The 18,332-nt window shown below is 33.5% G+C and overlaps 1 protein-coding gene across 3 annotated transcripts in view; it reads left to right on the forward strand.

Moving 5' to 3' along the window:
- LOC148294662 (uncharacterized) overlaps positions 1-18,332 on the forward strand; it is a 63,401-nt gene that overhangs the window by 43,708 nt on the left and 1,361 nt on the right. For 2 of the 3 annotated variants that reach the window (XR_015835916.1, XM_088253236.1), the window contains exon 2: positions 17,829-17,911. Coding sequence is in view for 1 of the 3 variants with exons in the window: in XM_088253236.1 (XP_088109362.1) it covers positions 17,829-17,911 (83 nt within the window). In the remaining 2 variants the exon portion in view is untranslated. Of the gene's footprint in view, positions 1-17,508; positions 17,673-17,828; positions 17,912-18,332 lie in introns of those variants that run through there. The other variant, XR_015835917.1, reaches the window with a different exon arrangement.

Consider the following 18,332-nt stretch of genomic DNA (forward strand, 5'->3'; position numbering starts at 1 on the left):
ACAGGAGGAATCTCCATTTACAACTCAATCGATCTCCTAGATCGTCCACATCTCTTGTAAGTTGCACTCATCTCTATCTATTCAAGATTTAGCGCCAACAGGGGGTATTTGATCGGTGCATAAATTACATATCATTTTGTACCCTTTTAACTTATGATTTGGTTATGTTTTTGAGTTAAACTTGTGCTTTTAATCCTTTTTGTGTTTATCTTTCAGTTCATTGAGCTTTAGGTAATAATGATGGCTTTAGAGAGCATAATTCATGCAATTCAAGCATGTTAAGGCCTAATTTGGATGAATGGATGAAGAGCTTAAAGACAAACTCATTTTGGCTACAGCCCCCTGCCAGTCCAGTTCCGTAGGTCATATTGCAAGCATTGTTTCAACAACCTACATAGCTCGAATGAGGCCACATTCTTCATGACAGTTGTTCCAATTGGTGTTTACTATAACATATCCAAAATTCAGCCCCATTGGATAAATCTGGAGTCCGTTACCTAGCAAACACAGAACCATGCTCAGGATGGATCTTATCAGCGCGGAAAATGAGTTAGCAATTTGTTTCGGCCTTAACTTCTTCCTCCGACCTTGGATTGGCCCAAATAACATATGGCTGGAAAGAAGACATTCTGAACTTCAATTTAGAGTGCTTAAAGTCCTAATTTGATTAAGAGAAGCCCAAGTTGTAAGCCCTTGAAGTTGCTGGTCATGCTGACCTCAGCATGTGCTGGTTGGATGCTTGGTCATGGTGAGCTAGGTATGAGCTATCATTTCTGGTTGGAAGCTTGGTCATGGTGACATGAAGATGAGCTAGGGCTGCTGGTGGGATTTAGTGGTGAAGTGCATCAACCAATTCAAGATTTTCTAATACAAGTGCATCACCCATTTCAGATTTTCTAATACAAGTGCATCAACCATTTCAGATTTTATAATTCAAGTGTTGTATGCATTAGTCTTATTGAATTCTGATTTTCACTTCCCCTAGGCCTATAAATAGGGAAGTTCTCTAAGCTTGTAATAACACCCAAAGGGGGGGAGCTCTCAAGCACTTCTCTAGAGCTCCCTTCCCTTATCTCCCTCAAATTCTCTTAATTTCCCTTTGTAGTTCTCAATTGTTGTAATATGATCCTTTTACTAAATCTTCAAACACTTCCCAAACACTTCTCTATTCTCTTCCAAGCATTCTCCAATTCCTTAAACACATGTCTCTTCCCTTCCAAAGTTCTCAAAGTTCTCCAATTTTCCAAACACTCTCTCTTCCAAAATCCACAAAGTTCCCAAACACAATTCCCATTCTCTTCCAAATTCCCCATGTTCTCAAACACTTCTCCCATTCCTTCATCAAATTCTCTAAACTTCTCAAACACCCCAAGGGGGGGAGCTCTCAAACACTTCTCTAGAGCTCCCTTCCCTTCTCTCCCTCAAATTCTCTTAATTTTCCTTTCTAGTTCTCAATTGATTGTAACAAAAATCCTTTTACTAAATTTTCCTTTAAGTCTTTCCAAGTTCTACTTTAATTTTCATTGTTATGTAAATTCTTTTCTTTAGTTTCAAGTTTGATTAGTTTCCAAGTTTCAATTATGGTTCATGTTCTTATTCATTATGCTTATAAGTTAATATGCTAGTTTGAATGATTGATCACCATTTAGGCTTGCATGTTAGCTATCTTGGTTTGAATTAAGAGTATACACCATGCTTTAATTCGAATTGAACTATGAATAGGAAGAGTATGTATGGACATTCGACAACAGGGATTAGATACATGCTTGGTTGTTTAAATTGTTCTTCTATGCTTAATGGGTTCCTAATGCTTAATTTTAGGTTAGACAACAAATGATCAAATTAGGGAATTAGGAACACAAGGTTATGACCAAACACCATGGCTTAATCATACATTAGCTAGAATCAATCCGTTAATCTAATTGAACTTGGGAACTTATCTGCTTGAGTTAGTTATTTTCTTTCTTCCTTGTTTTATTTATTTCCTTTCTTTTTCATTTCTGTTTTGTGTAGGAGAAATGAATTGGATCATTCAATCACCAATCCTCGTGGGATCGACCTCGCACTTACATATGCTATACTACCAAACGGCTCGTGCACTTGCGAGTATCACAAGTTGAGGATGCAACTGAATCCATTTTGGTGCAGCTGTATCGACACAACATATACAAATGTAAACTCACTTCTCTCTTTCTTTCTCTCTCGTTGCTTATTGCTTTTCCTAGCTCCAACCTGCTGTGCTATTTATAGTGAAGCAAACCCAAACCATGCATGCAGCTTTCGCTTATTGTTCTTGCTGTACGCATCCATAGTTGGGTTGGCCCGCGAAAGCGAAACAGAGAAAATTGAAGCCAGCAAAATAAGTCAAGCCAGGTGGCAGTTTTGAAAGGTAAAGTAATAATATTCTTGAAATAAAACAAACGAACGCGTGCTTCACGTCTTCGAATAAAACAAAGTTAAGCCTAGTATTTTATTCTCTATTGTAATGTGAACTTGATTATGTAATTTCTACTACATTCTACTACATGTACTTATGGGCCATAGCCATTTATCAATTATAATAATGTCATTAATTAGGACTGAACAGCGAGGGCTGAAGGCCCAGGTCATTCTTAATCTTAGGGAACATAACATGTGCTGGGTTTCATTTCATCAGAACCAAAATTTCTTTGTTTTGGTTTTCAATAAGTTGGATTTCCTTGAGCATCACTGATAAGATATTATATATGTGAATTCGTTTTGTCAGTCTTTGAATTTACTCAATGTGGATGCTCCATTTTTATGATTGCATTCTAGACTTCTCCTTAATACAAAACAAAATCATGTGATTGATTGAAACGTCATTAATTAATTTAGACATATAGGCATTTGCATCAATTCATTCTAGATAGACATTTCCATAAGACATAAGTATTAGCATATCCTTAATGTCAACTTCATTAATAAATTGAAGAGGAGTTGGAGAACAACTAGAGGAAATAATTAGAGAGGAGTTGGAGAGACGCGCACGCAAGGGCAAACTAGGAAAACTACATGAATAGAAGTTAAAAATGAAAGTGGTGATGAACAGTGGATGATTCTTTTTAATTTATATCCTACAAACAACTAAATTAAAGGAAAAAAAAGAAAAGAAGACATGAATTTATATTTCAATTTCTTGTGTGAAGCTATTAAATTCATTTCAAATGTGTTGTTTATTTTTATATATAGTTTCTTCAATTATTTCCTCTTAACTATATATATATATATATTTTTATTTTTTTTATTTTTTATTTTTTTTGGGGTTGGACTTAACTATATGGTTTGTGCATGAAGTTTATAGTTCAAGTAATTAAGAGTTAACTTAAAAAATTTTTGGGTTAAATTAATTTTGGGTTTTAAGTGATGGACCAAAATATTATTAGTGCCCGTGATATGATATTGTTCATTTTGGGCTGCTAATATAAAATTGGAATACACTTTTGGGCCTTTTAAGTGACAGAGGTGGTTGATTTTGGGCGAGTGAGCCGGGTCCAAAATCATAACCAGTCATGTGGTGCACTCAAAGCATATAAATTTCTCCTACAATTGAAGTAATAATATTCTTCATATGAAACAAACTTGAGCGTGCTTCACGTGTTCAAATAAAACAAAGTTTAGCCTAGTATTTTCTACTACTTGTACTTATGGGCCATCGATAGGATAGCCAGTTATCAATTATAATAAGGGATGTCATTAATTAGGATTGAACAACAAAGTTGTTGAGATTTGAGATGTTTACTTTAATTACATACGTGTCACGTATGCATAATGCATGGTAGGTTTCCTTTTACACAGCACAGCTTCAAGCAAAATCTATCGCTTTAATTTACATTATCCTCCTCAACATCCTCCTCCTTAGCACAATAATATTGCTAGTTAAGTTGGCATCTTTTCCTTCTTCTTTTTTTTCCCTGCCTGCCAAATTAAACATTTACTGATCCAACTAATTAATTTTCCTTTCTGCAAGTGCAGAATGGATAACTTTGAGACTCTCAAACGTACATGAATAGAATTAGTTAAAAAGGCAAGTATGGTGCTACAAACAAATAAATCAAAGAAAAAAAAGAAGATAACCCTAATATTTATAGTCCTGATGAGCTTGTTTTTTCTTTAAAATTTGTAGACAGAGACGACACACGTACAGAAAGGGCTGAAGCCCAGGTCATTCTTAATCTTAGGGAAGATAACATGCGCTGGGTTTCATTTCATAACCAAGCTAGATCAAAGAAGGAAGCAAATTAAGCACCTGAAAACCACATCGGCTGAAAAAATTAATCTCTCTTGAAAAACCATATAATTATTGGAGGGTCTGCAAAACTAGACTGTGTGTACGTACAAGGGCGGCCCTGAGGGTGTGCAAGTGGTGCCACCGCACAAGGCCCCTGATTTTTGAGGGCCCCCGAATTTTTTTATGTGTATAATATATGTATATATTAATAAATGTATATATATACTTAGCGAGCAAATTTTTGACACAAAGACATTTCTAGTTGTATTGGTTTGCAGGGCCTCAACTTCCATTCAGGACGCGACTTCAAAACCCGCTTGTGTAGATCAATCATAGTTTTAGTTATTTTTTTTTGGTTTTTTTGGTAACAACAATTAATAATCATAATAATTAAAAAGGCAAACACGTTATTTTTTGTAAGTAATAATCATCACCAATATCTCTCCTTGGCTCTCTTTTTTAATCATTTGATAAATTTTTTTTATAAAAATTATAGTTCAAAATTTATTACGTAAAGGACCAGTAAAATTTCTTTAAAGAACAGAGTCATATGCAAATGTGACCTAGCTAGCAGTAAAACCACCATAATGACAATTAGGGTCAAATTAAAATTTTGGTTTGATTTTTTTTGAAACTTATTGTTTTCATTGAAAGATAAAAACTGCTATGCTGTCTCTCAATCACATAATGTTGCAACCACTGTTTAAAGCAGCTTGTCCAATGTCAACACCAACATTCAATATCCCAACTACTTTCACAACCACATACTGAAATAATAAATACCCGATCACAAGGAATTAGTCAGTAATTATGTAGGCAAAGGTCATGCTCCTTATTATTTAGTTAAAATTTAGCTAAAAACACACAAAAGTTATTTAGGAACTCTATAAAATTTGAACTCCAATCATACTCCCTAAATTAGGAAGTCATAAATACTATAGTTATTTTTTAATTCAATATGATTGGTTATCATCTCTATAAAATAAAATAAAAATAGTTTGTATTAATTAAAAGTTTAAACTATGCATAAAACGAAACATCATTAAATTATAAGGAGCTACTAGGAGTTCTTTCTCTCTCCTTAGATTTAGGAGTTCCTAGAGGTCTCTCTATTTTAGGAGGTGAATAGGGAGCATGGTTGGAGTTGTATTTTTCCAATTCCTCTCTAAAATTTGTCTGAGAAGGTGGTTTGGGGACCCCATTGTGGATGCTTTAAGTGTGAGTAATTATAGTGTACGTAGTATGAGAGTATGTCACATGGTATAACTCATTTGTTAGAATATATAAGTGGATATTTATTGATATTATATCATAAAAGTGGGAAATATTAACCATATTGCCCATCCATATTATAACACGTGGACGAGTTACAGTAGCCTTGCTATGTAGTAAAGCGTACGTACATGTGGGTTTTTGGCAAGTCATTAGACACAAACAAGTTTAAACACTTAAATCAATCTCAACCACATGATTTCATTGAAATAGATCCAACGACTAAGCACCTCATTCCTCAAATGATGACACCGAATCTTTCAACTACATGCATGACTATATATATTCTTCAGCAAGAATATATTCTAATTGCCCCAATAATATCTATATTCCTATGTGCAAACATTGCTTGTCATGTGCGTATGTCCCCATCATTGACTTGACGCTAGCTCTTTAATTACTCATGTATATTTTTTTATTTTCAAGTGCCCATAGAGATAAGACTTCCATATATAGGGCTCACCTCAATTAAAAATGTGGTTAGCAAAGTGGTACACGATTTTTTTTATATATGCTCAGATGCATTAATTTTGCAAAAATAATGCATCCAACTAACTCAACCAAAAAAGTTGCATCCAATTAATGATGTTCTTGGAATATTGATACAAAATAAATTAGGTGTTAAAAAGATATTTAATTTTGCAAAAATAATGCATCCAACTAACTCAACCAAAAAAGTCGCATCCAATTAATGATGTTCTTGGAATATTGATACAAAATAAATTAGGTGTTAAAAAACATTTAATATCTGAATATGATCTATTATGACAAAGACTCATTGTCACAATCATGGTGATTATTCAAAAGGTGTAACATCCCTGATCCAATTTAATCGATTTAATCAAATTCAATTCTTTTGTGAAATTTCAATTTTGCCCTTAGAAGTAGGGGTACTTTAGTCACTTTAAGAAGAAGAAAAAACATTTATTTTATGGCATTACATAATGGTGTAAGTTTGTGTTAGCTTATGTGAGGTCTCAGTTTAAGGTTCGCACAGGGCCTTCAAAATCTCAAGACCGGCCCTGTGTACGTATCTAACTTTAAAATGCCAATTTAAGAACACACATTAATTCCTTGATAGTTTGTTGGCCAAATTTTCTTTGTTTTGGTTTTCAATAAGTTCGATTTCCTTGAGCATCATCACTGATATCATATATGTGAATTCTTTTTGTCAGTCTTTTGAATTTTCCCAATGTGGATGCTCCATTTTTATGATTGCATTCTAGAGTTCTCCTTAATACAAAACAAAACCATGTGATTGATTGAAACGTCATTAATTAATTTAGTACTTTTGAAAGACCCATAGGCATTTGCATTAATTCATTCTAGGTAGTAGATACACATCTCCATAAGACAGAAAGAATTAGCATGTCCTTGATGTGAACTTCATTAATAAATTGAAGAGGAGTTGGAGAACAGGTGGCGGAAGTAATTGAAGAGGAGTTGGTGAGACGCGCGCACAAAGGGCAAACTCGGAAAGCTGCAAGTTTGGGCTTCGAGCTCAGGTTTGAGCCCATGACCGGTTGATTAGAAAATAACGATGTCACGAGTAAAACTCATCGCTTTACCATGACATATGAGCTCAAATTTGGACTATGACAAAGTGGGTCAGGATCTAGTGAGAACAACTATATGAGAACCTTATATGAGAACACCGTTGGATTTCGTGAAAAGCAATTGTAAGTGAAACGGTTGTACTAGAATGAGTCCCTCAACTTGTTCTCTCTCCTCTCTCCTTCCTAAACAGCTGTTCAACTTTTTCACACTCCCTCCCAATTTTTTCACGCTCCCTCGCTTTTTTTATTTTTATTTTTTTTCCAGACCCCCTCTTGTTCCTCTCAATACCTTCTCCTATTTTCTTTGGTCATAATCGATACATTTCTCTCGAACTCCCCCTCTCCTCTTTCTCTGCCCTCTCAATTTCTCTCCTTTCAAACTCTTTCTCTGTGTTGCTCTCTCAGTTTCTCTGCGTCAATCTCCCTCGTCGTCGTCGTCGTCTCTCTCTCTCTCTCACACAATTCAAAAATCGAGGTCCAAAAACCCTTTACTGCTCTCATTTGATATCTCTTTCATTTTCCTCTTCGTTGTGTCCCTCTACCTGTGTCGTCCCTCCTACCATTCTCTTGGTTGAAACGCCCAAAATCCCCATGTTGCTAGAACACCCAAGCCCTAATATCTGAGATCTCTTTAAGAGGGTAAAATATTTTCTTACTCTCATAATATGTTTTGCATTTTCTATTGCATTCACTTAGTGTTGAGGATACAATCTTGGTAAACCAAAATAATTTATTTCTATGTTTGGAACATGATTGTGTCTCCCTGCGAGATTGAGAGATTGAGTGATTGAAGTCTATATCTCTGTTATTTCATTTTGCTTTGCCATTTCTGGTTTTTTGTTGTTGTTAGTATGTGGATCAATATGTTTGTCTTTTTTGTTTATTGTTATCTGGGTTCATTTTATAGAAGAAACTACATTGTCCTTTTACTTCATTTTTTGGAATATGCCATTGTTATTTAACTCTGCATTTGTTAGCTTTGAAATTTATATGTCTTTGATAGTTGGATTCATCCCAGTACACTTATTCTTGGCATTGGGGATCCTTAATTCTTTGTTTTTGTCTTAATTCTTCATTTGGGTATGATCTAGTGGAATAATTCTGCAACTTGATCAACCCCATTGAATTATTTGACTTTCTGTTGGGTTTGACTTCTTTTTGCTGATGGATCTCTTCTTCATTGTGCCGAATTCGGGTTATTTTCTTGCCTTTTTATTCAGAAGGAGCATATGATTTAAGACTCTACTCTTGTGTTGCTATTGGCAGAGTTTTATTTAACTTGGAGTTGGAACTCAAAGCATTAAGAATTTGTGATTTTGACACTTTTCTTCTCATCTTAATAAACAAAAACCAATCCGAGAATTTTGCAATGCAAATGTTTGAGTTTATTGTTTTTAATATTGAAGTTCGTTAATTATGTTTATTTTGAGTTCAGCTCTTCTTTGGAATTTTAAGTTCTTGATTGCCTTGTTTCAGCTACTTGATGCATAAAAAAATTTGGAAATTTTTTTTTTTATCCAAATTCTATTACTTGGAGGAGGTATACAATGTACGTACATGCTACTTGGTCCTCCAATGTAATCTTGACATTTGTCTCAGTTTTCCTCTGTTATTTCTACATCTTAATAAACCCTATTCTCTGTTTACTCATGAGTTCAGAGAAAATCCTCAATTTGGTCTACTTTCTTATTTTTGGCTTCAGGGTTTTACCAGAATTGGCTTCTTCATACTTTTCCTGCCTTAATTTCATTTTACTTTTATTAATGAAGTATTGCGGTATCGGTTTATCTATAATCACTTCCCAAGTTTACAAGAGGAGGTAATTAATTGCCACTGAAGTTCTTATTTAAGGTTTGATAGGATTGCTGTATAACTTCAATGTAATTTAAAAGGAGGTAATTACTGCCTTGCTTAAGTGGCATTCTGACACTAAACCACCTTAGCTATGTTCTGTTCTATCTTCTTGCCAGCACATTATAGGAAGAACAGATGTTGATATTTTGACCGGGGTCAGCGTTAAGGAATCTCAAGACTTCAAGGAGGTTCTGGATAAAAGGTTACATGCAAAAAGGGAGATTACATTTGAGACACCATTATTTGGGTAAAAAATATTTTTGATATATGTGGAGCCTGTCTTCAGCAAGGCAGGAGAGACATTTGGTAAAAATTACTTGGGGATGGATGTAACTGATCAGATGTTTGCATTTTGTATGTTTCAGAGTTCAATTCAAGACTTTTCTTTTGATCACTAAAGGGTATTTGTGTTTCTTCTGCACAAACAACAGGCGAGGAAAAGAGAAAAGATGGCAAAGCTTAGGGAGGAAATCCCCGTCCAAAAAGCAAAGGAACTTATAGTAATTTTATGTATATTTTTATAATTATAAATTATAAATTTTACAAGTAATGCAATAAAATAATAGAGAAATGACACAAGTTAGATTCTCAATGCTGCAACATCACTTGTTTGCCACCAAAATATGTTCGTAAAAGCTTTAAAAGGATTCACTAGAGCTTCAACATCGCTTCATTTACCATTCAATAAAGCTTCATAATATAATTTTTATTATTTTACTAAGAAGTCTTCATTAGTATTTTTATGAATTTTTTAAGATGAACTCAAAAGACATAGAAAGTGTCACATTGAGTTTGTAGAATTTTTGTGTGTGTGTATTTTTATTCTATTTCATGAATTATTATGATTTTTGGAAGTTAAAGCATTCAAAAATAGTAATAAACGAAAGAGAATGACACATGGTAGCGCTTGATGGGTGCATCGTCAGCTTTTCCAATGGGTGTCAGTATTTTGTAGCTTTACGTGTCATTAATGTTTTATTTTTGTGAGTTTATCTTAATAAAATCAAGAACAATCATTAAAATATCAGGAAAATACACCGAAAATTTCTATGAATTCCTTGCGACATGATCCTCGACTCTTATGTGTGAAAATTGAAAATTGAAAGTGTTAAATTCGAAGTAATAATTAGAGGAAGAGTTATAGTTATGAAGATTAGTGATCTTTAACTTAGTGTTATTGTTAGTATGAAAGCAAATTTGAGTTTGAGAAATTATTTGAATTTTTCTCTAAGTCAAATTTATATTTTACAACTGAAAATATGAAGAAAATATCGCAAGGACTTTGTGATATTTTTTGGTGAATTTTTTATGAATATATTATGATTTTTAGAAGTCAAAATATTGGAAAATTGAAATAAATGGAAGATAATGACACATGGCAGCAGCTGATGGGTGCGTTTCAGCTTTTCCAACGGATGTCAGTATCTCATAGCTCCACTTGTCATTCATGTTTTATTTTTGTGAGTTTATCTTATAAAATTCAAGAAAAATCATTAAAAAAAATCTGAAAAATACATCGAAAATTTCTACAAATTCCTTGCGACATTATCTTCGACTCTATTGCGTGAAAATCAGAATTTGACTTTGGAAAATTCGAAGTAATAATTGGAGGAAGAGTTATAGTTATGAAGACTAGTGATCTTTAACATAGTGTTATTGTTAGTATGGAAGCAAACTTGACTTTGAGAAATTATTTGAATTTTTCTCTTAGTTAAAATTATATTTTAAGTCTCAAAAGATGTAGGAAATGTTGCAAGGAGTCCGGGGTATTTTTTGGTGAATTTTTCAGATTTAGTATGAATTTATTATGATTTTTGGAAGTCAAAATATTGGAAAATAGTAATAAATGGAAGAGAATGACACATGGCAGCGCCTGATGGGTGCGTCGTCAGCTTTTCCAACGGGTGTCAGTATCTTGTAGCGCCACGGGTTATTAATGTTCATTTTTGTGAGTTTATCTTAAAAAATTCACGAAAAATATTTTTAAAAATCAGAAAAATACACCGAAAATTTCTACGAATTCCTTGCAACATTATCTTCGACTCTAATACGTGAAAATCAAAATTTGACTTTCAGAAAATTGAAGTTATAATTGGAGGAAGTGTTGTAGTGAGGAAGAGTAATGATCTTCAACTTAGTGTTATAGATAGTATATGAAAAAACTTAAGTTTGAGAAATTATTTAAATTTTTTATTTGTCAAATTTATATTTTACAACTGAAAAGATGAAGAAAATGTCGCAAGGAGTTTGTGGCATTTTTCGGTGAATATTTCGGATTTTTTTATGAATTAATTATGATTTTTGGAAGTCAAAACATTGTAAAAATAGTAATAAATGGAAGAGAATGACACATGGCAGCGTCTGATGGCTGGGTCATCAGCTTTTCCGACGGGTGTCAGTATCTCGTAGCGCGACGTGTCATTAATGTTTCATTTTTGTGAGTTTATCTTAAAAAATTCACGAAAAATCATTAAAAAATCAGAAAAATACACCGAAAATTTCTACAAATTCCTTGTAACATTATTTTCGACTTTGATGCAAGAAAATCAAAATTTAACATTGGGAAATTTGAATTAATAATTGGGGGAAGAGTTATAGTGATGAAGACTAGTGATCTTCAACTTAATGTTATTGTTAGTAGGGAAGCACACTTGAATTTGTGAAATTATTTGAATTTTTCTCTTAGTAAAAATTATATTTTAAGTCTCAAAAGATGTTGGAAATGTCACAAGGAGTCCGGGGTATTTTTTGGTGAATTTTTCAGGTTTATTATGAATTTATTATGAAGTCAAAATAATGGAAAATAGTAATAAATGGAAGATAGTGACACATGGCAGCAGCTGATGGGTGCGTCGTCAGCTTTTCCTGCAGGTGTCGGTATCTCATAGCACCACGTGTCATTAATGTTTCATTTTTGTGAGTTTATCTTAAAAAAATCACAAAAAATTATTTAAAAATCAAAAAAATACACCGAAAATTTCTACAAATTCCTTACGACATTATCTTCGACTCTATTGTGTGAAAATCAAAATTTGACTTTGGGAAATTCAAAGTAATAATTGGAGGAAGAGTTATAGTTATGAAGACTAGTGATCTTTAACATAGTGTTATTGTTAGTATGGAAGCAAACTTGAATTTGTGAAATTGTTTGAATTTTTTTCTAAGTCAAAATTATATTTTAAGTCTTAAAAGATGTTGGAAATTTCGCAAGGAGTCCGGGGTATTTTTTGGTGAATTTTTCATATTTATTATGATTTTTGGAAGTCCAAAATATTGGAAAATGGTAATAAATGGAAAAGAATGACACATGGCAGCGCCTGATGGGTGCTTCATTAGCTTTTCCAACGGGTGTCAGTATCTCATAGTGCCACGTGTCATTAATGTTTCATTTTTCTTAGTTTATATTAAAAAAATCACGAAAAATTATTAAAAAATCAGAAAAATACAACGAAAATTTCTACGAATTCCTTGCAAAATTATCCTCGACTCTAACATGTGAAAATCAAAATTTGATGTTGGGAAATTTGAAGTAATAATTGGAGGAAGAGTTGTAGTAATGAAGATTAATGATTTTCAACTTAGTGTTATTGTTAGTTTGGAAGCAAACTTGACTTTGTGAAATTGTTTGAATTTTTCTCTTAGTCAAAATTATATTTTAACTCTCAACAGATGTTGGAAATGTCACAAGGAGTGCGGGGTCTTTTTTAGTGAAAATTTCAAATTTATTATGATTTTTGGAATTCAAAATATTGAAAAATAGTAATAAATAATAAAGAATGACACATGGCAGTGCCTGATGTGTGCATCGTCAGCTTTTTCAATGGGTGTTAATATCTCATAGTGCCACGTATCATTAATATTTCATTTTTGTGAGTTTATCATAAAAAATTCAAGAAAATTCATTATAAAAATCAGAAAAATACACCAAACGTTTCTAAAAATTCCTTGTAACATTATCTTCGACTCTGATCCTATAAAAAATCAAAATGTAACATTGGGAAATTTGAAGTAATAATTGGGGGAAGAGTTATAGTGATGAAGAGTGATCTTAACTTAGTATTATTGTTATTAATGAAGCAAACTTGAATTAATTGTTTGGAATTTGTTTAAAATCAAACATTTAGCGCATCATAATCGAAGATAATGTCGTATGGAATTTGTAGAAATTAAGGATGGATTTTTTCAATTTTTTAATTAATAGTTTGTGAATTTTTAAAGATAAACATATATAATTTGAAACTCCGATGACACGTGGCGCTACGCAAAATGATGCTCGTTAGAAACACTGATGACGCACTCTTCCAAAAACCATAGTATTTCATTAAATAGCAGAAAAATACACACACCAAAAAATTCTACAAACTTAATGTGAAACTTTCTACGCCATTTGAGTTATCTTAAAACATTCATAAAAGTGCTAATGAAGACTTCTTAGTCAAAAAAATAAAAATAATATTATGAAGCTTTAGTGAATAATAAATGAAGCGATGTTGAAGCTCTAGTGAATCCTTTTGAAGTGTTTACGAAAGATATTTTGGTGGCAAACAAGTAATGATGCGGCATTGCAATTCTAACTTGTATCATTTCTCTATTATTTGTAAAATTTATAATTTTAAAAAATTATAAAAATATGATGTTGAAGCTCTAGTGAATCCTTTGGATTGTTTACGACGTATATTTTATTGTGAATTTTAATACTGACGTTTATCCATAGAAATTGCTCTATTACAGGACTGTACTCGCCTCTGTGAAACATAGTTCAAACCCAAATTCCATTTTATACCTGCAACATACACCGTTTACATAAGATATACTGAAACAATTATGAAAACATTAAGATACAGACCTGATACCCATATCCATACCACTCACACTATCATCAACACATTAAGAAACATAAATGATATCTACTCACACTATTGTCAACACATTAAGATACAAATGAACATCTCATGACACAAATGATACCTACTCAAACTATTAACAACACATTCAGATACATAAGTGATACCTACTCACACTATTATCAACACATTAAAGTACATAAATGATACCTACTAACACTATTGTGAACACATTAAGAACCAAAAATGATATCTACTAATATTATTGTCAACACATTAAGATACAGAAATGATACCTACTAACACTATTGTCAATACATTAAGATACATAAATTATACATACTTACACTATTATCAACACATTAAGGTACACAAATGATACCTACTCAAACTATTAACAACACATTCAAATACATAAGTGATACCTACTCACACTATTATCTACACATTAAAGGACATAAATGATACCTACTAACACTATTGTGAACACATTAAGATACATAAATGATATATACTCACACTATTATCAACACATTAAAGTACACAAATGGCACCAACTCACACTATTATCAACACATTAAGATACAAATAAACATCTTATGACACATGGCGCTACGCGAAAATGACACTCGTTAGAAGCACTGTTGACGCATCATTCAAGTGCTGCCACTTGTCATTCTCTTTCGTTTATTACTATTTTTGAATGCTTTAACTTCCAAAAATCATAATAATTCATGAAATAGCATAAAAATACACCCCAATTTTTTTTTTACAAACTCAATGTGACTTTCTACGTCTTTTGAGTTCATCTTAAAAAATTCATAAAAATACTAATGAAGACTTCTTACTCAAAAAATAAAAATAATATTATGAAGCTTTATTGAATAGTAAATGAAGCGATGTTGGAGCTCTAGTGAATCTTTTTAAAGCTTTTACAAAACATATTTTGGTGGCATACAAGTGATGCTGCAGCATTGAGATTCTTACTTGTGTCATTTCTCTATTATCAAATTGAGGATTTTCTCTAAACTCATGAGTAAATAGAGAACAGGGGTTTATTAAGATGTAGAAATAACAGAGGAAAACTGAGACTGTCAAAATTACATTGGAGGACCAAGTAGCATGTATGTACATTGTATACCTCCTCCAAGTAATAGAATTTGGATAAAAATAAAATTTTCCAAATTTTTTTATGCATCAAGAAGTTGAAACAAGGCAATAAAGAACTTAAAATTCAAGAGAACAACTGAACTCAAAATAAACATAATTAACGAACTTCAATTTTAAAAACAATAAACTCAAACATTTGCATTGCAAAATTCTTGGATTGGTTTTAGTTTATTAAGATGAGAACAAAAGTGTCAAAATCACAAATTCTTTAATTTAATGCTTTGAGTTCCAACTCCAAGTTAAATAAAACTCTGCCAATAGCAACACAAGAGTAAAGTCTTAAATCATCTGCTCCTTATGAATAAAAAGGCAAGAAAAGAACCTGAATTCGGCACAATGAAGCCGAGATTCATCAGCAAAAAGAAGTCAAACCCAACAGAAAGTCAAATAATCCAATGGGGTTGATCAAGCTGCAGAATTATACAATTAGAACATACCCAAATGAAGAATTAAGACCAAACAGAGAATTAAGGACCTCCATTGCCAAGAACAAGTGTACTGGGATGAATCCAACAATCAAAGACATATAATTTTCAAAGCTAACAAATGCCAAGTGAAATAACGATGACATATTCCAAAAAATGAAGTAAAAGGAGAATGTAGTTTATTCTATAAAATGAACCCAGATAAACAAAAAACAAAAAAGACAACTACATTGATCCACATACTAACAAAATAAATGAACCTGAAATGGAAAAACAAAATGAAATAAGAAAGATACAGACTTCAATCACTCAATCTCTCAATCTCGTCAATCTCGCAGAGAGACACAATCATGTTACAAACATAGAATTTTTTTTTTTCGTTTACCAGGATTGTATCCTCAACAAGTGCATTTTATTTGTAGACATTAACATGGGTCAACTTACTTGAATAATTTCCAATGCCAAGAAAACTGCAAAAGCTGCACCAAATGATAGATCAAGAAACTCTGGCTGGAAAAGAAATATACAGTGAGCATATCTACTACCGATAAACTGAAGCCAATTTATATTGTTGCAAACACAACTACTACCTGCACATAGAGGGAGGAGCCCTTAAGTGGAAACCCAGAAAATTAAAGCTCTAAAATCCCCCCTTCCCCCCCCCCCCCCCCCCCCAAAAAAAACACTAAGTGAATGCAATAGAAAATGCAAAACATATTACCCTCTCAAAGAGATCTCAGTTCAATTGCAATTTCTCAGCTTCTTGTAGGGTTTGAATTTTCAAAGAGACGAAATTCAGGTGAAACATGGAGTTATTCAATAGAAAGAGCCTAATATTAATCACAAAACTCGACAACTTGTTCATAGCTATCGACAATTTGAGAAATTTCAAACGAATGCACTCTAAGTCACATAATAAACAATATTGCACAGAAAAGGGTGAATTGTTGGGAAGAGCTAACCTTTACGTTTCACTCGGTCCAGCGGAAGATCCGAAAGGGAGTAGTTGGATCGGAGGTTGACCAAGGGGAAGGAAATGGAGTCTGACCCAGATTTCTTAGTGGGGCTGGAAGAGAGGAACTTGTAGCTGATGAAAATGTCGTGGTGTGAGGAAGGGGGTGAGTAGACGCAAATCCAATCAATCTTGGAAGAAGAATTGACGCCGGACCATTGGTTGAGGGCTGAGACCCCAGATTTGGAGAGAGTGGTTTTGGTTAGCGACTGAAATATTTTGATAGGTTGGCGTGAAGAAGGTGAAGAGAAGGAGGAAGATGAAGGGGAGGAGAATGTGGGAGTTTTTGAGTTGTAAGATTTTGGGGTGAAAGTGTTAAGAAAGAATTAATGGGAGGAAGAAGTATTTTGGGGTTTCTCTGGTAAACGGAGGAAGGAAGGAAGGAAGAAGCACTATTGGAAAAGGAGCGCCAGGACACGTGGACTAAGAGGGAAGTGCAGCATACCCATTTCTACGGTAAGCTTGCTTTTTCTCTTCAGCCGTTCAGATGATTTTGGATGGTTAAGATTGATCCTCATATAGTGTTCTCATTTTAGTGTTCTCACCTGATCCGAGTTGATGACAAAGTTGGTGTTTAATTACATACAGACAATAGGTTTAAGGAAGTGGGAGTACCAATTGTTCATTTTGGGCTGCTAATATATAATTGGAATGTGCTTTTGGGCCTTTTAAGTGGACCATAATATTGAAGTAGCCCAAACTGTTGATTTTGGGCGAGTGAACCGGTTCCGAAACCATGGCCGGTCCTCTCAGTCTTCTTTGCTTTAGCAACTTTTGCTTGTGCTTTGCTTGCTTCTTTGCTTAAGCCTTTTAATTTTATAGATATTTATAAATAAACCCAATCCTAGACATGTTTTTATAAAAAAACCCAAACACTATTTAAACATAGAAACACACCCAAAATCAACCCCACAATCAACAATTGTATATTTTTTGGGTGTATTTATAAATGGGTTTTGAGTGTGTGTAATGATGGATTTTGGGTATGTTTATAAAGTGTTTTGGGTGTTGGGTTTTTTTATAATTTCAACCCCCATTTTGGGTGTTTTAGTGAAACTCCCTTAATTTTAAGGCAAAGCGGCAGCATTCAGATACAGAAGAACTAGCAAGTAATTAAGTAGGCTTTGCAGTGGATGATACTGACTTACGTGGTGGCAGCCGAGGCAGCCTTGGCCTTCCTCTTAACCCTTCCTGCGCCCAAGCTCTTGAAGAATCAATTCGTGTCGTTGGTCTTTCTCATCCTCCAACCTGCCCTTTTCATCGTTCCCTTCGCCGGCTTTCAGCTCCTTGGTTTGTTTATTCTTCTTATTTGATTTGATTTGATTCCTAGGGCATACCAATCGGATTTTGCAATTTGATATTTTTTTCCTTTTTAGATAATGGATTTCCAATTGATATTTGACTTGGCTCTTTCTTACTTTCTCTTTTCTTTTAAATTCTGTGTAGATATATATTGGAAGAATGAGCACCGCCTGTCCTGCACCTCTGATATCTGCACCGCTGCTGAGCGTGACCGCTATGAGAAATCCGTCAGTTTCTAACTACTTCTCTCTCTCTCTCTCTCTCTCTCTCTCTCTCTCTCTCTCTCTCTCTCTCTCTCTCTCTCTCTCTCTCTCTCTCTCTCTCTCTCTCTCTCTCTCTCTCTCTCTCTCTCTCTCTCGTTTTAATTTCTTATGTGATTCTAATCTTTAATCAAGTTGATGATGCCTGCAACTCTTCAGCATGCTAAAATGAATTTATCAAAAATGAAATCATATAACAAAAGGAAAATTACATTTTGAGCACCCACTGATGTCTCCAATTTCCATTCACTATACTGTTTAACAAATTTATTATAGAATAACAGCAGTACAAATTCATTTTTATTTTTCTCAAAATCATAATGCTCAATGACACACATACCTGTTTCTTAATGTTGCCCTCCAAAACTTTAATGTGGACCACTGCCGG

Source organism: Prunus avium, chromosome 5 (genome assembly GCF_965620075.1).
Source record: "Prunus avium chromosome 5, drPruAviu1.hap1.1, whole genome shotgun sequence".
NCBI lineage: Eukaryota > Viridiplantae > Streptophyta > Magnoliopsida > Rosales > Rosaceae > Prunus > Prunus avium.